The 22,075-nt window shown below is 37.0% G+C and overlaps 2 protein-coding genes across 7 annotated transcripts; both read right to left on the reverse strand.

Moving 5' to 3' along the window:
* Positions 1–1,080: 1,080 nt before the first annotated feature.
* Positions 1,081–8,689, reverse strand: LOC122640046 (60S ribosomal protein L10a). Of its 3 annotated transcripts, none has more exons than XM_043833147.1 (6): positions 8,650–8,689; positions 8,229–8,259; positions 6,790–7,009; positions 2,874–3,039; positions 2,233–2,438; positions 1,081–1,313 (listed from the first exon to the last, which is right to left on the reverse strand). In XM_043833147.1, the coding sequence occupies exons 2-6, from the start codon at positions 8,231–8,233 to the stop codon at positions 1,260–1,262; spliced, it is 651 nt and encodes a 216-aa protein (XP_043689082.1). In that variant the 5' UTR covers positions 8,234–8,259; positions 8,650–8,689; the 3' UTR covers positions 1,081–1,259. The 3 variants fall into 3 exon arrangements, with proteins under 3 accessions (XP_043689082.1, XP_043689083.1, XP_043689084.1); XM_043833148.1 differs by lacking the exon at positions 8,650–8,689 and adding an exon at positions 8,607–8,643; XM_043833149.1 differs by lacking the exon at positions 8,650–8,689 and adding an exon at positions 8,521–8,530.
* LOC122640045 (disease resistance protein RFL1-like) lies at positions 7,455–19,054 on the reverse strand. Of its 4 annotated transcripts, XR_006329618.1 has the most exons (3): positions 16,946–17,591; positions 16,416–16,569; positions 7,455–7,465 (listed from the first exon to the last, which is right to left on the reverse strand). XR_006329618.1 is itself a non-coding variant. In XM_043833145.1 (2 exons), exon 2 carries the CDS (start codon positions 17,498–17,500, stop codon positions 16,562–16,564), a length of 939 nt encoding a protein of 312 aa, XP_043689080.1. In that variant the 5' UTR covers positions 17,501–17,508; positions 18,982–19,054; the 3' UTR covers positions 15,490–16,561. The 4 variants fall into 4 exon arrangements, 2 of the variants coding, with proteins under 2 accessions (XP_043689080.1, XP_043689081.1); XR_006329617.1 differs by having other exon boundaries at positions 16,416–17,591; XM_043833145.1 differs by lacking the exon at positions 7,455–7,465 and adding an exon at positions 18,982–19,054 and having other exon boundaries at positions 15,490–17,508.
* Positions 19,055–22,075: the final 3,021 nt, after the last annotated feature.

Genomic DNA, 22,075 nt, shown 5'->3' on the forward strand with positions numbered 1-22,075 from the left:
TTACATTAGGGAGGGATAATTTAGGCTTAATAGATTGACAATAGCGTGTAACGATGCCATAAGATTCCGATAATGTGATCACATCGAAAATGGAGAAGGAATTAATCAAATTTCTTAATGGGAGAAAGGAAAGAAACCAAGCGATTTCATCCATTCTCTTACTTCCATTTCCAGTAGGAAGTCAACCTGCAACAGAAGCCTTCAGCAACGCTTTTCAAGTGTAAACGTCTTCTTCAATAAATAGAAGGAAAAACTTTATCTGGCAATACCTCCCCGAGGCAAAAGTAAAGATTGATTGGTAATTGCCGCGACTAAAAACACTAGTTCCACTTGGCTTTTTTCAGCCAGGCTTGTCCAGCTGCAATTCTAACATCCATTAGGCCAACAGTCCATCTACCCTAGCTAGTGACACTGGAATCTGGTAAAATTTCTTCTGTTTGATGATAAGACAACTATTTAATCTTCACTGGTAGCTATTATACAAGTCTAAGCCATATTTCAAGCATTTTTCCTGCACCAAGGGGTCTGAGAGGTTCCAAGATGCCATATTACCAGCTGTTAATATTCCAGAACTCCTTTTGGATTCTGTTAGATCAAAACTGTGTTTGGTATGCATTCTCAGAATAGATTCTGCGAACACATTCTGTAAGCAAGAAAAATAGAGAAGAATCGGATTTCAGACCCAGAATCTATTCCGAGAATGCAAACTAAACAAAGCCCAAGTATTGTTCAGTTTGGATACCCACAGCATTAAAATCTCAGGCATTACCTTGCAGGATTGGATAGAAAGATCAACTGATTTAGGACCAAAATGACACGTGGGCTAATTACCTGGTTCAAGTCATTTGGTGCCCTATCATATAGGGAACCAACTACTGTAGTGACAGTCATCAAGTGCTGCTTTCCATTGAGTAGCGGGTAACTCCACTGTTTCCTCATGATATTACTGAAACCACTGTTCAATAAGGAATTGATGTTTCAAGGGTATAGGTGCTGGCTACCAGGTTAATCAGGTTTGGCAGCATGTAACATGAATACAAGGGCTTAAAAGCAAAACACAAATATTTACCTTGGCTAATATCTCTCACCATCCACGGGCTAAAACAAACAATCAAGATTGCTAGCAGTATTCTAAAAAGACCAAAATGGAATAGGTAACCAAAAAAAAAGCTATATCGTCGTTTCCAGAAATATTCAAGTCCCAACTCAAAACTACCTCTCACTACACAGCTCTCAGAAAAAAATGTAGAAGGAACCCCTTAGAAGACACGGCTTGGCTTCCCCATGGTACTCTTCAAGTACAAGCACCTCACCTGATTTCCATTAACAGCAAAAACCACCAAATCAATCATCAATACAAGTGAACATGGTAATACGGTGCTTATTTAAGTCTCTGTGGTACCATGGCAAAAGAAGGGTAAACAGAAGAATACTCATTATTAAAAAAAAAAACCAAAAGAAGCTAGACATTGGAGGGTTCCAACTGAAGAAGCTTTTGGGGCATATGGCAGCATGCTAAATTTAATGAACATATTGTCCATGAAGTCATCTGATCTCAGGTCTGTTTTCAAACCAATCTCACTTCTACATAGGTGGCATTTAATACTTCAAAATAGCTGCTTTTTATTTGGTACCAGCTACAGTAGTCCCGTACGCATTGAAAAAATAAGACTATAAGAGCATATGGTGCAGATATGACTCAAATCTTATATGGCCTATCCTCGCCATTCCCATCAATCCAATGGTTTGAATAACCAAATGAGTAGTCTACATGGTAAAACCAGTCTCTTCAGCTGGAATGCCTGCCAACCGAGCTTCAGTAGGCTACATTTTCCACAAACATGTATTACAGTTTCAACATTGATACAGTGGCAAATTAATGAACAATCTGATCATTACAACCTGAAGTAGGGTTTTGTTTCTATAGATTTCCATGGCAACAAAAAGAAAGCCATCAGATGATAGTATTATCATCAGGAAGGGTGAATTGCCACAATAGAAATTCTGGAAGGAGGCAAATCATTGAATAGTGATTCTTGGTACAACATATTAAAAGAACATTTAACTAACCATCTTTTGTCTCAACTAACGAATTACTAAATTAAGAGAGCTTTCGAAACAGAAGAAAATGAGAATCACCAGAATCAGAAAACCCTACATATGCAGTACAGAACTCATGCACTACTTTCATAGTTTAGTTTTGTAGGAGAGGTGTGATTGAATGGGACTCACATTTTGCCAGTTCTTTTTCAACAGAGATACAAGGAAGTTGACACTGAGTTGCACATTTTGGAAAATCTGTTTCTCTTCCATCCCGCAGTTACCTACAGCAACTCCCATGCAAAGAACCTTCTTCAGTTGGAACTTCACCATCGCCTTGGTTTCATTAACCTTGGATTCTAAGCTTTCCTGATGAGTTACCAGCGTTGGGAATTTTCCTGCATTTCCAAGAAATGGTACAAGTCACAATACATATACAATAAGATAGCTGGGTGCCATAATATTTAGCCAAAATCAACCCAATCAGATGATACTAACAGCACATAAGTGATGCTAACTGTATATCAAACTGCACACAAGGCGAGAAAACCTAGCAGTCCAATATTCAGTGTTTCTCAACATGGCACTGTTAAGCACATGCTACGTTACACACATTAACTTGTAAGTCCTGTGTTCATGCCCTCAAACATCATACACTGCTCTTCCATATTGAAACCAAAAGAAATCTACATTACTGATGATATTGACATTGTTGTTGTTGTTGGTGGTGGTGGTGGTGGTGGTGATGATGAGGATGACAACAACACTATCCCACAACATAAATGACATTAATGACATTAACAACAAAAAAGCTGTGACCAGGAGAAACTTGCCTGCCTTGTTGAGACCAGGGCCAAGAAGACGAGGGATCTGCTTTATGACTGCTTCAGATGCTAGAAAAGCATGGTATTTCTTAGCAAGCTTTTTTACCAATTTCTTGTTTTTGTTGAGCTTTTTCAGCCCTTCAACATCCATGTAGTCCAATCCTATCTTCTCTGCCTGCAGTAATAACAAGGAAAGATCATTTAAAAGCCAAAAGAATTTTATCCCTAAAAGTCAACATTTCAATAAAATTGAACCTATACTTCAATGACTTGTTTTGAATGTAATAAAAAACTACAATACTTCTATTTGCAAATATATCATTTCCGACTGGAACATATGCACAATAAACAAACTCAACTACACATTCTGCCAACAACCTTGAGTTCTACAAATAAACATTATCTCAACTCTTGATCCCCATTCCATTCTATAAAGCATAATCTCTCTCTCTGTACATCGATCTTGTTCCAATATTCGACTCTATGTAGGGCCACATCTTCTATAAAGGCTACAAAGTATCTTTGTCTTCCCCTTATCCTTTAAATGCCAACAACTACACCATCTTACTCCTTAGTTCTAAACAGTTCAGCAATTGGTCTTTCTTGCACATTACTGAACCATCTCAGTTAGCCTTGAATCACCTTATCACTCATAGTTTATGCTCATCCTAAGATACTGCAAACACAATCATTGCTAACTTGTTACTTAATAGTCTTGCCTCTCATCCACCCTAATTATGTATGTGTTTGTCCCTTGGTTTCTGTTCATTATACTCCATATCGTATATATGGTCCTGTGGCTGTCTTAAAGAGTATCCTCTACAATATTAACCATTCCATGGTTCTAAGGACAGCATGATGGATCAGAGAGGGATTGAGAGGGGATTTGATGCTGATCCATACATTGATCGACAATATCGGCAGTCCTACTCCATTGGTTTTTGGATTGGACAGGACCCACCAAAGGTAGAACCATGAATCACAGAACACTCCATTACCCATTTAATCCACTCTTCTCTAAACCTCTAATTCTATGCACTATATCTCTTATATAGATAAAACAAAAACCCTAAGGGGGGGAGGAGAAGGTAGAAAACAGAAAACCCAACCCCCCACCCCCCCCAACAAAAAAAATAAATATATATATATAGGACTTATGTAAAACACTAATCATGCACAACAAGAACACACATCAAATCACTCACATCCATAACTAATAAAAATATAGCAATCCCTTCCATAAGAAAGGGCCTTAACATCATAAAAGACAAAGAAGGCAAAACATCTTTCAAAATAACTGATATTGACTCAGTGGCTGATACCAGAATGACAAATACGACCATGGTTTCAACGATTGGAAAATCATCAACTAAATATCAGGCCAGGACTGGGATATGCTTGGGAGGGCTCGAATTCCATGCCGTAGATTAGCCAATCCAGTGACAGGATCGGGTTGATCCATTGTTATTAATCCAACTAGTGAGTGAATCAGGGAGTCGATCCTCACCCAGATTGGTTGGGACTGATAACGTCCTGGTCCTCATATCCACAAGAACACTATTTTGTCTTTGCAGTGGGAAGCTGACACAAGAAGGCCATGGGTGGTGAATTAAAAAGATGTACTATGCTATATAAAATTTCATTATAGGCATCAATGAATGGAAAGAAAATAAAGTACTCACATAAACAAGACAGAACACTTATGTTGCAAAAAAATAAAGATGCCACCAATTGAACAAATAAAAAAGATTAGATTAGTCTACTGATTACATGACAGGAGGAAAAAGCCTGCTATTAGTCTTAACGTCTGTACACAGCAGAAAGTGGACACAGTGAGCACACCCATAACAAGTAAGAACAGTACGAAGCAATTGAAAATCAAAACAAGCTCATTGTGGTTATAGGAATTTATTGGAAAAATTAAAAGATTACACAAAAATGGGTTTCACATAAAAAAATTATCTATCCAATCTTTACTTTAACTAATTTACTTAAAACAAAGATAGAATTAATTAGCATTACAAAATTACCCAAAACAGAACCCTCCAAAACGCTGTTACTTTGTCTACCTATGGCCTCACCACTCTCGCCTACATCTTTGCCTTCTTGCTCTTCTCCCCCGCCTTTATCTTCCACTTCTGCCTCAAAACCTGAAACTCCCTCTCCATCCTCCTCTTGCATTGCAGGTCCTCGTCGTCTTCTTCACATCTCCTCCAAGCAGACCGGTCTCCCGAGGCCTCAGTCGCAGCTTTGTCCTCGTCGCCGACGGTGTTGGTGACAAGACCATCATCAGTGCCTACCCTCTTTACCGTTCCCTTACTTCGGCGCGTTGGGGGTTGGGTACACACTCCTTCATAATCAGTCAATGTTGAGGATTCACATCTCCATGCTCTATAAACCAACCGATCTGGTATTCCAGGAGCTTGAACTGCTCATCTTCCTTCGCGTGTGATCTTGTGCCATGGGCGTGTGGGCATCCTCTTCATCAGGCCCATTGACAATGCCTCACTGTCATGGGTGAGGATTGCCATTGGAACAGACACAACGTCAAACGTTTACACACTTCAGTAGTGGAAGAGAATCATGTAGAGCAGCAATGGAAAAACAGGGGATGAGACATTTCCCTTGTTGCAGAAACTACCACCAATTAGAGAGAGCGAATGTGGAGATCATCAAGAGGAAGATCTAGGATGGAGGGTTTGGATTGAAACAAAAAACTATGGCACATCACACACCCCATAATCTTTAGCCGTGTCTTGTTCTCCATGAATGTCATCACCCAAGCCTTCATTGGCCTCCCCAATGATCTCAATGGAAATGACGTCATTGTTCACTACTCCCATTTTGAGTTGGATGGGGCAACCGGAGGACGTGGTGGAGCAGTCGGGTCTTGTGGCATCATCCCTCACCACTTCAACTTTGCGTTCCAATTCCCTCTGCAGGGGTCTTGCAATGCCAGCTTAAGACCTCAGTAATCACTTGGGTTTCATCTCTTCGTGAGTTGGCTGGCTCTGCGTATCGGTTCAAGCTGGGCTTGGTGAGAACTGCTATTATCCTCAACTTGTCATGGAGGACTTCTGGTTTAAGGTTGTTGGCTTACATGGTTTGTGGTCCTAGGAATACGAGGGAAATGTGCATGGGGCCCTTTTCGGGTAATTTTGTAATACCCATCATCGTTTTAGATATATTAGTTAAAGTAGAAATTGAATGGTTAGTTTTGTAAGGTGAAACCCATTTGGCAATCATATTTTTCCCAAATTTATTTGACATTAAGATGGCATTTAGATCTTTAAATCCCAAGCTTAATTAAGGCAGGAAACAATGCCCAAATCTGTGTTTAAAGAGACAGACAATTCCCTCATTTACCACAGACATGCCTATGGTGTAGTCATCTGTGCACTGGTTGTGTTGGGACATTAGTGGCCCTTCAACCACATGTGCCTCTTAAATAACACTAGCAAAGGAAAATGGTATACACAATCAGACAATTATGAACTAATAATAGTCCTCGACAGGAAACAAAGATCTACACAAGGTGTACATATCTTAAATAACAATAGTAAAGGAATATGGAATATAACACAATCAGACAATTATGAGCTAGCGGTCCACCCACAGGGACCAAAGATCTACACAAGTTGTACACATCCAACCAAGAGCACATCAATAATTGGCAAGAACATGTAAAACAGTTCTGAAGCAAGACAAAATCAATTTGATCATATAGTTTCAATAATCTGATAAAGTTGGTCACCAACCCAGAACATCATGCTAGGAGATTACTAGTTACAAGCAAAGTTAATCTAACCAAGAAAAAAAGGGTAGAATCAAGAAAAAAAGACCATATACTTCTTCCAAAATGTGTTTAACCACCTTCTCTTGAAGGAATGGGTAGTGAGGTTGACAAAGTGGATAGAATAGTTACCTCCTCAACATGCTGAGCATCTCCAAGCATGCAGACTTTCATTTTAGGGCGAGGAATATGTGGCAGTTTAACAGAACCACTGAAACGTTTGTCCTTCTGAGGATCATAGTTCTTCAACCCAATCTGGAGCTCAATCGTCTCAGTGAAATTCCGCTTCTTTTCCCTGACATCATTCATAATCTGGGAGATAGCTTCTCTCAACACATCACTTTGAAGCTTACTGCAAAACAGAAAACAAAATGCAACACAATTAAAAAGGCCATCAAATTGTGACTATATGTGAGCTTAGGATATATCCAGATTGGAAATTCCCACGCAAAACAGCCAAAAACACCAATTCACGGTATTAAGTATACCAAACCATGCCCCTGAAAAGCAGGTTGGAACTTGGCCTGGTGAGCAAATGCTCAACTGAACACCTAAAAAGCTGAATTACATTAACCAAATAGAAATGACATTTTGGACTAGCATTTGATCTCACAGAAGTATCAAACCTCTAGTTGATAAGATCAGCTATGATTCTATTAGACCTATGTGCAAACTTTGACTAAATTGCAACTTATATTCTAATTTTATAAAAACTATTAAGTAAAATGAGCTTATTGGAAGTTGTGGTAGGCAAGTTGACACAAAATTGAATCTGGCAACTTCTACTTGCAATTTGACATGTATGTTGCTGATAACAAATGAAGGACACAGAAACTTATCCTCTTCAACAAATTGATCTAAACTAGTCTATGGCATTCATGATGAAACATATTACACATAAAGCAATCAAAAACTCAAAATTCTCCACTTAGAAAACCTTAAAGAAAATACATTCTCACTATTTTTGACACCATATTACCCAGATGATATTTGGTGATGATTCAACTTTTAACTTATTTCTAACAATTATTAAATTTTTACCATTCAGCATATCATCAAACTCTGAAAACAGACACCTTATTAATGCCCATGCTGCTGCCCATATATGGGTACAAATGCCCGATTCAAACACTAGCAAGTAAAAAGCTCAGCTAAACTCCAAAAAATTGTGTTCAAGGATTTTGTAAATAGAAGTGTAACAACATAGAAGTAATGCTAGAGAACCATTTTATAAATAAAGGGTCATGGAATTATGTAAACATAGGGATGTATTGACCCATGGCAACTGGTCTTGAGTTTCTGTCTAACATCCCGTCAGAAATTTTAAGGGAAAAAAGCAGACGAACAGAACAATGAGAACAGAAGTCTAGAACACCAATAACAGTCACAAACAAAGGGGGAAAATGAATAAATTCATGCAGCTAACGATCACATATCAACCATCTAAACAAACAAAAATTCCATATCTGCGATAGATAAGCCTCAATAGAGAGGTGACATAACTTCTAACAACTAATCACAACAAACAAATTAATAAATCTATAAAAATAAGAGCTCGAAACTACAATTACCTCATCTTTACTGCTTCCCTCTGGCAGAACCCTATCCCCGAAAATCAAATAAATAAAAGATTAGTAAAACACTAATAGATGCAATTTAACATGTACGATTATACATATGGACATAACAATAAAAGAATTAAAATAACATTAAAACAGTCTTAATTGTAATCCAAATGCAAAGGATAAAAGAAAAAACTCGTTCAACTTTTGATCCAGGTGAAAAATTTTTGAGCTTCTGAAGCAGGAAGAAAAGTCATTACAAACTCTTGAACTCAGAAATAGGTACAAATCTGGGAGAAACCTTTCAAATATATTCTATTTATTTGCCCAACGTACAAAAAGAGAGAGAAAGCACAATAACACGATATCACAGACAGAGAGCTTTACTTGGTAAGTTGCAGAAAGGAATAGGAAGAAAACGCAAACTCACCCGCAGAAGATACGAGAAACCCTAAAATGAAGATCAGAAGAGAAAGACTTTAGTTTCTCACACTGGAGATTATAAACCCTCAACTTGTGGTAGGGCTGCAATTTCTCTACCCTTGTGGTGAATAAATGGGCCGGTTTGGACCCGAAAATTTAATCCAAGATTATTACCGATCCATATCCATCAAACCGACCCGAAATTTCCCACTTCATGCGTTCCCTTCCTTTCCTCGATACCGGAAGTTACGGATTTACCCTTATTCCCTCATCTTTACTCAATTTTCAGCTGCTAAAACCTCCAATTCTTCACTGGCTTCTCAAATCTTCAGGGCACGGTTATTTGCTAGATTTCCCACCGATGTTCTTCAGAGACTGGTCTTTAATCGAAGGTAACTTCAATTCTATTTTCTTGGATTGTTATATACGTAGTAGATTCACAGTTACAAATTCTGATTGGTACATTCATGCATTGTTTGTCTCACTACTTGTGATAATGTTGTGGGTTTTGATCTATTGGGTTCTTCTTGGATTCTGGGTTCGATGTTAATATTCTTCTGGAGAACAGTTTCAGGACGAAACTCCGAGTATCTATGGCTTTGTTTGGTTGCAAGGGAAATTAAATTCCACTTTACTTTGCATCCATTTGAATTTTCTTCAAGACTGAGTGGGAAGTAGTAGCTCTAAGTTATTGATTGAAGGAAGCCTATGTGCCTGGATGTTGGGTTTGTAGATAGATTTTGGTTTTACTCACTATTGCTTTTCTTTTTTCTGTGGACTTGTTTTCTAGTAATTTGGGTTGAATCTTTTGAATTTTTTTTTTTTTTGGTAAATCTTCTGAAATTTAATTTCTTTAACAGATGGAAGTGAAAACTTTTCCCTGATAAGTTGGGGTGGGGGTGGGGGTGGGGGTGGGTGGGAGGGGCATAGGCCATGCCCAGACCAGAGTTAATAAGTTTGGGTATGACAATAATACGGGAATGGATATGTATGACAATTAATCGGCCATATGACAATAATACATTTTCAAAATCCGGCACAATAAAACGCATATGGCAATGTTAGGGTATGTGTTTTAATACGGTTGCTCTATAAAAGTCCAAGAGCAAAAATATGGGTTTATCCTAGTAAAAATCAAGGAGCAAACTGAATTTTTTGCAACTAAATTCTAATCTCCCATGCCTTCATGAACACTTAAAACCAATATGATTTTCCAATTTGAAATCATTTTTCATTCTTGTGGATCAAGAGGAGGAGCTTTAGATTTATAGAACTCCTGCAGTAGTGGGAACCTAGTGCATTGGGTATGCTTTTTTTGTTTTTGTTTGGATTGGAGATCAACTGGTATTTGATAGGGTAAGCAGGGGATTTTAGAGATCTATAACCCCTACTAGAGCTAAATAGGTTGCATTCATTTCTGCATGTCAAGAACAAATCCACTTCTTATTGACTATATTACATAACCAAACAATTGACTACAAACTGATGCAACTTGGAAGAGGCTAAGGTAGGTATTGGTGCCAGCGAGTAAATATCCACCATTATAATGGATCAAGCACTAGGTTTAGAATCCAGAGGGGTTTTTTTGTGTGTGTGTGTAAAAGAATCCAGAAAGTTATAGCTAGCACTTGAACAACCTAACAACCTATGCTCGATCTCTCTCACGGTGAGTCCAGGTTTGGTTTCAAAATTCTAATCGGACCGCAATAGAACCCGAGATCAAGAGGATTGAATTATTTGTTATGTGATGGTGGAAATCCAAACCTTGTTGGACTCTCGGTATTCTCTAGTACGGATTTGGAACAAGCTCTTACAGTTCCTTAGGATGCTACACTCTCAGGGAATACCAGATCGAGAAGGAAATGAAGGAGTTTGATTAAATTAGGAAGCTGGGATTCCATGGTTGTGCATAACCCTCCAATAAGAAATGATAAAACCATGAATCGAAAACATCTAACACAAATTAAAAAAAAAAAAAAAAAAACCCTAGTTCATGAAGAATTGCATATCTATATAAATCTTATCAACACAAATACATACACAGAGAGAGATGAAAGATACCTGGATTTGATGGATATGGACTAGACCTAGAGTCTTCGAGGTTGATCAGAGAACCAGAGTGCTTTCCCTGACTGTGAGAGTATATGACCGGTTTGCTAGAACTAGAGTCTTTGGGTTTCAGGTTTGGGGGCTTTCTCACCAGTGTTTGGGCATTTTGGTATTAGTTTTTTATTTTTTTAATTAAAACTCATAAATCTGTATTAATACGAGATTAATACGATAATTTATATGCATATTGTACGGTGTTTCTTCAAAGTTGCGTATAAAATTAGACTACTTGATAAAATACAGTAACAATCGGTTTATTGATTCATACGATCAGATACATGTATTAATATAATAATTAATACACGAACTTACTAAATATGGCCCAAACACATTGGGGGTAGCGAAATAACCATCTCGAACCCCATGAAAGGCGAAACTTCACCCCTTAGATGTTTGTGGCCCCTGTGCTCCACCCTTTCTTTAATTAATGTTGGCTGGGTATTCTTAGCCCTTTCACTGTTGAATTTTAATTTGACCAAGAAATTTGTTGTTTTGTGTAGTCCAGGCCCCTTTTTCATTTTTTTATTCCTGCTTTACTCATGATCTGGAGTTATAGTTTTCTCTTGACTTTTCTTAAAGTTGAATTAAGAAGCAAAATTGATGTTTCTCTCGTTTATCTGCAATTGCATGATACTGAATTAATTTAAGCTTTTTATGAGCAGAATTTTTTTCATGGATACCTTCAATATCCAGTGCTGAGCTTAACTTCTTTAGTTGGATAATGACATCTTCCCACAAGATTAGGACGTTAATTACCTCACAGCTCCCTACCAATTGTAATAATTATTGCATGCCTTCTACATGGTCTCCCATGACTTTTTTGAATAGACACAATACATTTCATTCTAATGAAACTTAACTTTTCTTTCATTAATATTGGATTGGCATTTCATTTAGTTGTACACTGATAGACTTTTTGTTATGAACAATATTTTGAAGGTGCCATAGCCATGAGGAATGCCTACCTCTGTCAAGCTAAATTACTTCCATGTATCATCTAAGATCATAAGGGTTTGCTTTTCTTCTTGTTTCAATGAGTTCAATCTCTCAAATAAGCGTCTCGCTCACACAGATTCATTGTTGTGGCGTCAAAAAAAAGCAAAGAATGGTCACCTGAGAAAATACTAACCTCAGATGAATGCATGTCACAAGGCTGGGGTTAGGTTGAAATTAGCCTCCCTTGTTTCCATAAAGCTTGTATTTGCTTTGTTAGACAAATCAATATTTCCTCTTTAGTTGTATTTCATTGATTGCAATACCTTCTTTGGTGTATCTTGATAAAGAACACTTTTAAGCTTTATTTGGATATTCAGATGCCGAATTGTTTTTCAGATTTCTAGAGTTTGAAGAACTGCTCTGGTTTCTTTTCCTCTGTTTTTCCACCATTGATGACTCAAAAATTGGATAGAGTTAAAAAAAATTTGCTCTGCCTCTTCTTGACTGAAAGAAAATCTCACGAGGGTAGATGGCATAGAGAGAAAAGTTTATAAGCATATATGTAAAATCGATTTTCGACGAAATAAGAATAAACATATATAATAGAATCATGACTGCAGAATACGAGCCCTAATCCAAATGATTCAGTAATATTATTAACATATATATAATTGAAGCACAAAATACATCAACTATGTCCATATACGTACTATCCTTCTTATCCATTGATAATAACCTAATTACTTAGCCATTTCAGATATCATTCAAATCAATTAAATGATAAGTTTGAGCGACTACATAATAAGAAACACGTACATGCGACATCACGCAACATATATAGTAATTACAATCAATCAAACAAACCAAAACCCCCTAACTCTCAACTTCTGAAATATGTATCAAACGCCATTAATTTCTTGAACTCCAATTTGCTAGTAAAGTTTGTTGCACTCCAAATGCTGCAAGAAGGAAAATACCTCATTAGCATTTCTTGCAACAACAACAATACGTACAGCCTAGTTAAAACCCACTATCAATTAGGGATGTAAATGAATAGCCGAAATCTATTTCCGAATTCGTGCCCGTATCTGTTTACCACTATCCGAATCCGTTCGAAAACTAAATGGATACGAATACGGATAGGCTATAGCTATCCGACAAACTATATTTACATGTAAACGGAAAAAATATCCGATCTGTATCCGTGTCCTTATCCGTTTGGCACTACCCGAATCTGTCCGAAAGCTAATCGGATGCGGATGCGGATATAACACTATCCGAGCCGAATCCGATCCATTTACATCCCTACTATCAATATTGATTTTTATACATGAAGCTCCGTAAGAGATATATAAGATCTTGATTAAACAAACAATCCAAAATAAGAACTATCGATAATGCCAAATTTTGGACCATTATACCCTCTTGTAGTATTGATACTACTTACCATATCAATCATATCGGTATCCACTGATAATGAATTATTGATACGACCATTATGATAACGATAACTAAATCCATGAAGTTGACTGCTTTTGCTGCTGCAAAGTAGGGGTGTCAAAATCTAGATTGAACCGATAAAATCGATCGAAAAAATACTACTGCAATCGAAATTTCTTCATGGTTTGGTTTTGGCCTCACTTATTTCCAAACCAAAATCAATTAAGCCTGATTGAAAACCGGGTTGAACCAACTGTTTGACACCCCTACTACAAAGTGAGACCTTTGCTTCACCTAAAACCATGGTTCTAAGTATCGGTATCGTATCTTCCATATATGTATCGGATTTGTTAGTCATCGATATTGATACCGTATCGATACTATATTGGTAGCATGGTACAGTCAATGGGGTAAAATGATCAAAAAACTCATTTTTTAAATAAATTCAAGAGTAATTTAGGTAGTGAAACTTACCAGAATTATAAAGAGAGAGAGCCACGGACTACCCTACTAGTTGCCTTGCCTTGTTGCAATATTGTTGCTTTTAGTTACCAGTATAAATACGAAGTCGGCTCTTCAAAACTCACCTGTTGGATGGTTCCAGTGATCAGAAAAGTATGAATGGCTTTGTTGTGTAAAGATAATTTAAAAATAAAATAATAATAAAATTAAGAATTGAAAATTGAATTGAAGGTACGTAGTGTAGGTACCTGGACACCTCTTTCTTGTAGGTGTTGCAACTTGTGATCATCATCATCGACATCCAACTCCAACGCCGCATTGATGAACCATTCTTCTTCTACCCAAATTTCCTTCAGTGTTGTTGCGGTTGACTGTTGACTCAGAGGGAGCCTTTTCAAATTGGGACATTTCCAGACTATCAATCTTTCCATTGAAGGCCAATAATTATAATTATAATCATGATCATGGCTGCTGTTGCTGCTTTGTAACACTCCTTTGCTCACCATCATCGAGAGATTTGGCAGATTTATTAAATGTAGGTTCCTTAGTTGAGGAAACAACACCGTTGATGTCTTCTTATTGAACATGACGATTTTCATGGCATCGTCGTCGTCGTCGTCGTCCTCCTCCTTATTTTCAATAATGTCATGATCATGATCATGATGATAATGATCCTTGTTCACAATTATCATTTCCTCCAGTTCACAGCAATTCTCAATAATCAATTCTTCAAGTTGTAGGAGACCTCCTATTTGGGCCAAACTCATTGGTAGGATGTGCTTCAACCTATCACAAGACCTGATGTATAGGTACCTTAAATTAGGTAGTGAAACAACACCACCCTCCCATATGGTCCTTAGAGAGGGGAGAGTATGTAGCCACAATCGTTTCAGTTTCGGCAATATTATTGATTTAGCCTCCTACTGCTGCTGCCCTTCTTCATCGTCATTGTCAGCTGGTAGTAGAAGTAGCCCCTTGGAGTTGAATACCTCAGTTGCCCCATCACAATCAAATACCCGAAGATGTTCTAAATTTGGTAGATTTGCCAGCAGATCAGAGGGTATGATAGTAATTAGAGCCTGACAGCTTTGCACATATAAGTATGTTAGGTTGTTGAAGAAGAAGAAGAAGCATCTTCCTCCTCCTCCTCCTCCACTTGGAACTGGAAGAGACCCATTTCCATTTTGGTAGATTGCCTTCAATTTTGGTAAGGACTTCAAACGTAGCTGTTTCAAACTGTCAAATGCTTCGATTTGCTGTGGAACAACAACCTCTTCTTCTTCTTCTTCTTCTTGTTGATGATGATGATCATCTTTTACAACCTCATCAACAACAACATTAGGAGTAGTACTCATCATCAAAAGATATTCCAAATCATAACATTTCTTAACATTGAGAATCTGCAAATTTTTATTCAAAGAGACCCTTCTTCCTCCTACACCAATTAGGATGCTTAGACCGTATTTAAGACCACCACAATGAGTGAGTTGCAGCCCTTCCGTTCGTTCCAACAAAAACCTGATCCAATCCGAAAATGGATTATGAGGGATGGATAATCCACAAATGAATACCCCCCTGGCGAAGTCCCTGAAAAAAGGGGCAACAGAATCACGATCCATCTTTCCCAAATTAACAGAGAAGCGTGTCAGGTTTTCCCAGCGAAATATTGGGATATTATTATTTTTATTTGCACACAAATATTTGATATTCGATACCCTTATCCCTAGTTTAGTCAAAGCAGACAATGTTGCAACCTCAGATAAGAAACACGCCTTCTTCTTACTTAGTATTATTCCATCATCATCTTCTTCTTCTTCTTCTGTTGCTGCTGATCCTTCATCCATCTCCCACTCATGAAAGCTTCCTTTAAGATTGAGTTCTTCCAGGAGAGTCGAGGTTCCTTCATCCATCTCCCATTCATGAAAGCTTTCCTCAAGATTGAGTTCTTCTAGGAGAGTCAACCTTGATAGAGTATTTGGGGCAATAGTCAAGTTCTCATTCTCGGACAAATCCAACGACTTCAGATTTGTAAGTGCTCCTATTTCTTCTGGCAACAATTTCAATACATTGCAATTAGATAGGTGAAGTATTTCAAGTTTCTTCAACTTCGCAACCAATGAGATATCGAAATTCTGACTTCCACTAATGCGCAGCACTCGAAGGTCCGTTAAGCAAGACAATGAAGATGGTACCGAAGAGATACATGTGTCAGTCAGATCTAGAGTCTTCAATGATGTCATCCCTTGAAAAAATCCATCAGAGATTTCCGTCAAATCATCATTGTCTCTCAAGGATAGGGTCATAAGCTGAGAGCAATCTAGCTGATTGGGGGGGAGCTTGGTAATTTGACTTCGCATGGCCGAAAGTCGCTTGCATTTCCTTACGGTCTCCCCATTTGGCCAATTTATGAATGGTCTACCAGATTTTACAACAAAATCAAGACCTTTTTCCGATGCAATCCATATAGCAACATCCCGAATAATATCATGCATCCTTACGAATCCCTCCTCCCCTTCACTATCACCTAATAACAAGCACGATCGCTTAAGTCTTTCAATCTGCGTGTGCAACCTATTCCTTGCTTGTGTAAGGGTGTGAATATTTTCAAACAACCCCTCCCCCACCACGTAAGGAAGCAAATCCGTCTCAACATAAATTCTATCGTCTTCAGGAAACATACAACACAGCAAGAAGCATAATTTGGTGTCATCATTATCAAGAAAGTCATAACTCCATTTTATGGGGCAGAAAATTTTTTTATGCACACCTTCAATATCCGGTGGTGATGAGCCTGATTTTTGCAATTCGCTAGCCGCATCTTCCCACGTACTTAGGCTCTTATCTCGCAGTGTACTTCCAATTACAACGATGGCAAGGGGCAAACCCCCACATTCTCTAACAACTTGATTTGCCACCGGATGAAGCATATTGTCGTCCTCTATACGATCCCCAGCAGCCCATTTGAATAGAACTCAGGCATCTCCTGATGATAAAATTTTTACTTCAACATTGGATTGGGTCTTCATTTGATTGCACACTTCGAGCCGTCTTGTTGTGAGAACTACTTTGCAGTTTTTCCCATATGGAATTCCTACCTCCTCTAGTGACTTTAGTGGCTCCCACAAATCATCTAAGACTAGGAGGATTCGTTTCTCCTTCTTCAATCTTTCCAATAGAAGTCCAGCTCTCACAGATTGGGACTCTTGTTCAAGCTTTAGGCCCAACTTCTCTGCGATTTCACCTTGGATAGTTATCAAGACCGGGTTTTGAGATATAGTGACCATCATAACTTGATCAAACATCCTGTTTTTTTTCGAAATTTTGACCACTTCTTTCATCAAGGCTGTCTTTCCAACCCCTCCTATCCCATATACACCAACCATGTTGATATGCTCATCCTTCAAAGCATTCATGATTTCGTCCATAGCTAATTTGGTGGAACCATAAACTTGAAAATCTAGTGTTTGCAGGGTTTCTAGGCTGGGAGGAAGCGGAGAAGGATCCGACACGACAGTAAATGTTTCACCTTTATTTAGGAGCTTCTTGACTTCATCAATCATGCATTTTGCATCTTTCCCTACTTGATAATGCGTTGAGCAACCCCCTTGGAGGCATCCCTTGCTGATCTCTTCCAATGCATTCTGCAATTCCGTCTCCTTAGACTGCACTTGATGCACGTCTTTTAACCAACCTTCCACCACCACTCTTATCACTTCTCCTCTCATGTGAGCTGCACTCACTAAGCGTTGGACATCCTCTTTCTTTTCTCCGAGGTTTTTCATTTGGGCGCCAAGGTCATTAGCGTTTCTCTTGTGATGAACAAGATAACTGATGTGACGCGTGAAGGGAGAAACCATATACTTAACCAATTCGGTGATGGCTCCAACGGCAACTCCAACAATAATGTCCATTGTAGTAGCTTCAAATAAACAGAGAGGTGATGAGACCTGAAAATAAGCTGTTGATAGTTAGAATAGGCAACATTTGGAGATGTCACTTTTATTAATTGCAAATTTGAAATTATTGAGACTTCCAACTAGTAATAACAAAAATCTATAGAGTCCCACAAGTTTGAACACGCTTTGTTACTTCAAATTATATATTTTGGTTTGGAACAATATGCTTCATTCAGAGTTATAGATTGCCGAAGACTACTTTTGCATGATTTGGGCATTCCTTGTACACTTTTTATTTAAGGGGCAACCATATACCTCTTCCTACATTAGTTGGCACTTATGACACATGTTTTATGGGGTGCAAAAAATAGGTAAAATATGAAAACTATTTTCTTCAAAGAAAAATTACAAGCAAACAATCATATTATATATTAGATATGCTCGCAAATTAGCATTAAAGTGTTTCCCTACAAAAATACAAAATCCATTGAAACAATTATCTTACATTTTCCCCCAATGTATATACGAAATGATGAATTATAAAGTAACTAAAGACAATAAAAAACAAAAAGTCTTGAAGAAAGACTAAAAAGGTGTCTGGGTCCATCTAACTTGGTTCTTCTCTCTTTGAGTTCCTCTACCAAGAATGTAGACTATCAGTGTAAACTCTTTTAGCAAGCACTAAAGTGATGCCATTTTTCCATTGTTCCATTTTGGAATGGAGTTTCAAATTGGTTGATCTCTCAAATCCTATTATTGATTTTAAGAATAAATTTTTTTTAACAAGGAATTGTTGATATTTCCTACCAATGAGAAATGCCTAGACGGTCCCACAAATTTAAACTTGATTTGTTAGTATTTCTTTATCTTTGGGCATGCACAATTTAGATTCTTGTGGACTTGTTTTAATTAAATGTCAAACTATCCTTCTTCCTTTAAATGGATGATTTGGGAATTTTTAATACCTTCTTGATAGGTAGCTGTCATGGTTCTCATTCTCATTAATACAAAGGTTTTAATTTTAAACTATAAGTTAATATAAAATGAGGTGAGGTTGAATTAAATTGTTGGTTTAAAAAAAAAAAAAAAGAATTTAAAGAACTTAAAAAAAAAATAACTGCTTGGATTTTCGAAAGTGAGTTTTTCTAGAGACTGCTTGGTTTGATTCTAGTACTGGCTAAGGGGGTTCCGTATTATTTTTTTAAAACTATGAATTAATACACATGTTTTATGGAATGGGTAAAATAAAAAAAATAATTATTTTTTCAAGAGATAAAACTATACATTTATTGAACTGATCACTATTGTATATCAAATACATTGGACTAAATTAAAATTCAAATAAATTCTAACCTAACTTAAAGAGAAAATAAATTTTATATATCCCATTAATCGTACTTCTTCATCTTCACAACTCATCAACTAGAGAGAAGAGTATCGTACCACCCAAAAAAAAAAAAAAAAAAAACACTAGAGAGAAGAGAAGACATTCATACCTCAAGCTTTCACAATTGCAAAAGACTCTAGCTTCTTTACACACTCTCCTTGTGTTGAAGAAGACAGTCAAAATCAATCTAAAAGGAGAAAAGAAGAAGTGAAGCATAAGTGATATCATAATTAGATGATCTATCGAATATATAATTAAAAATAACCACATTATTCCATATTAGCCCCTCCTCTAATCTAAGATTCTTTATAGACCAATGGTATTGGACTTTTATCACATTTTATCCTAACATACAAATTGTGTCTCTATCTCATTAAAACAGTCATATAATTTAAAATATATATATATATATTTAAGTACCAATTACTTCAATAAAATATTTAACCAACCATTTACTTTTTTCAACAATTCAATGACAAGATTTACTTTAGTGTATAGAGATGCAGGTTAAATATTTACCAATTAAATTGGTTTAAGATAATCAATGTTGGGAAATGTTTAGTTTTCCAACTAAATATTGTAAAATCCAACATACTCATATATAGCACCCAATTGTTCAATACTGGTGGTTGATAATATCAAAATAAGATAGTATATAGTTGAAATTATGTATTCCCTCAAAGTAAATGGTTTTTTTTTTTTTTTTGGGGTTTAACAAAACATTTCCTAAAATTATAGAGTCTCATATTGTTACGTAGCGTATCAATCAATGTATTTCGGTATTGCCAAAGTTAATTACCGATATATTACTATTAAATCAATTGTATCGACCAAAAAATGGTATACATCTTTAATTTACACTCTATCAGCTTAATCTGTATCGTATCGATATTGGTATTGGCCAAGACCGATACGAACACCGATACCTATAACCTTGCTTATATATATGCTTAAAGATGACATCAAGCTAAGCAAAATTTCATAATACTCTCCCATTAATTTATCATGTAATATTGGTCTTTCCCTGAACCTTAAGTACTTGTGATGTTACTCGATCATGGAATGAATGTGGCAGTAATGTTTGTACCTAGCTATAGAAGAATAATTTTTTGTACTCATTCTTGATGCTTTAAAATAAGGCAGCAATACTCTAATCTAAGTAGCTTATGTTTATGTGGGTTTGCTAAAATATCTCTAGAACTCATTCATTGGCTATTTTTCTATAAGACACTGACAAACCTTAATTATTGCTGATTCATCCTACCATGTTTTATGTCCTTTTGCTTTTCTATTGGCATTACCAAGGTTTTGTGATCTTTTTGGGCCAAATATTTTGTCTTATGATGCTGAAGATTTTAACTTCATATTTAATGCTACATGGAGAGCTTGTTGGGTTTGTGTGTGTCTTATTTTTTGCAGGTCCATGTAATTGTAATTGGGATGAGTTTGGGGTTAATTACATGTATGGGGGTAAAATTATAATTGTGGGGGGATTAGGATTATAGGTTTCTCTATATATTGTCTATATGTGGAAAACCCTGGTCACAAGCAAAGGGGAACAATTTGTGAGGTGGAGAGTGGTGTAGAGAGTTTTTCTAGAAATAGTGAAAAATCTCTGGTTCTTTCAGGTGGATGTAAGCGATCTTGCTAAAGTACGGTAAATTCTTTGCATTGTATGTGACTGTTTGCTTGGGTTATTCCTCATGGTTATGCATTTATCCCCAACAGAGCTGAGATTACCAACATGACCATCCAGATCACATGGGACCCATTGAATTAACCACATTGTGATTCTCTTGTCCAACTCAAATTAGGTTGATGGCATTTTTTTGCCTACAAATATAATGTTCAAAGGTTCTTGAGTTGTAAGTCTATATACATAACCCTTAAACAATCTTCCTCCTCCCCTTTTTTTATAATAAAAACAATCTTTACTTCTATAAAGAAGCATAGCTTTAAGACTGGACCAAATTAGTTGTACCAAACTAAGCAAGACCAATCCCTTGCACAATTGCACTACTCTCCTATATATCCCCCCTAAAAAACTTGATTGTTTTTTTTATTTTTAATGGATGATGATGCAATCACCCTCAAGGGATTTCTTAAACTCGGATAGGGAGAGAGATGAGTGTCGCACTCAATTAGGTCAATGAATCCGAGTAGAAAGCAGATTTGCACAATCTTGGTATAATAGACATAACGTTTGACACACAACTCAATTTAAGGTGATTCAAGTTGGAGATTCAAGATAACAGAGAGATCCACAACTTTGGTTCTTAAATTTTTCACAGATTCTTAATGGAAGAAGATGATAATGGCTTGTGAAGTATAGGTTGTATCATAGGACGAATTTGGAATGAAGATAAAATAATAAAAATTGAAGAAATAAAGAGATTGAGAGAGAGAAGAATGATAACAACTCCAATACTTCTACATTGATTGCTGCAACTCTTCAAGGCTGCAAGGAAAGCTTCAATTCAACTTGAGTGAATTGAAACTCATATTGGTTTCATGTAGAACTCATCATGGTTTCATGGAGAACTCATCATGGTTCAAGACTTTAAGTATGCACTAAATGGAGCAACAATGATTTTCATTTTTCAAAATTCAACTTTACTATCCATTACATGAGAATTGACCACTATTTATAGGCTTTACAAAGCATTGAAAAGACAATCATGCCCTTACAATCCAAATGTTGAAGTCATAAGTTTGCCAGGAGTGTAGGGAGGAGAGAGAGACTCATGGGAGTGTTGGCATAGGCCACACACTCTTGGATAGAGAACTCTCTCTCTCTCTCTCTCACACACACACACACAGTTGTGATGAGTTCTTTTGTGGTAACAATACTCAATCCTTGGTTCCCTAGGTACAATATCTTAAGATTTTGACCATTAAGGCATACAAAGGTATTGATCCCCAAAGTTAGTACTCATGCCACCCAATAATAAATAAAGGGTTAAATATGCAACCCAATATTCCTCATGCACCCCTAAAGTTCTGACAACTCCATACCCCTTACTTTTCAACTTAAAGCCATTTAAGTCCAAACCGTTACTTTCAGACGTACACTCCCTGAACCCTAGTTGGACATTTGGAGCTCAACGGCGCCCCCCTTCATCTTCTCCGATCATTCAACTCGTTGGAGGCTTGAAGCTCAACGGCGCCAACGATTTGTGTTGGGCTTATCTAGTTGCCATAAA

This window comes from Telopea speciosissima, chromosome 9 (genome assembly GCF_018873765.1).
Source record: "Telopea speciosissima isolate NSW1024214 ecotype Mountain lineage chromosome 9, Tspe_v1, whole genome shotgun sequence".
Classification (NCBI taxonomy): Eukaryota; Viridiplantae; Streptophyta; class Magnoliopsida; order Proteales; family Proteaceae; genus Telopea; species Telopea speciosissima.

Excerpts from the sequence above, each read along its gene's own strand:
- LOC122640045 (XM_043833145.1), bottom strand. The coding sequence starts at position 17,500 with ATGGACATTATTGTTGGAGTTGCCGTTGGAGCCATCACCGAATTGGTT.
- LOC122640046 (XM_043833147.1), bottom strand. Across the intron at positions 2,439-2,873 it reads CCCTGGTCTCAACAAGGCAG|GAAAATTCCCAACGCTGGTA; the intron begins GCAAGTTTCTCC and ends TTGGAAATGCAG. Across the intron at positions 1,314-2,232 it reads TGAAAAAGAACTGGCAAAAT|GTGAGGTGCTTGTACTTGAA; the intron begins GTGAGTCCCATT and ends AATGGAAATCAG.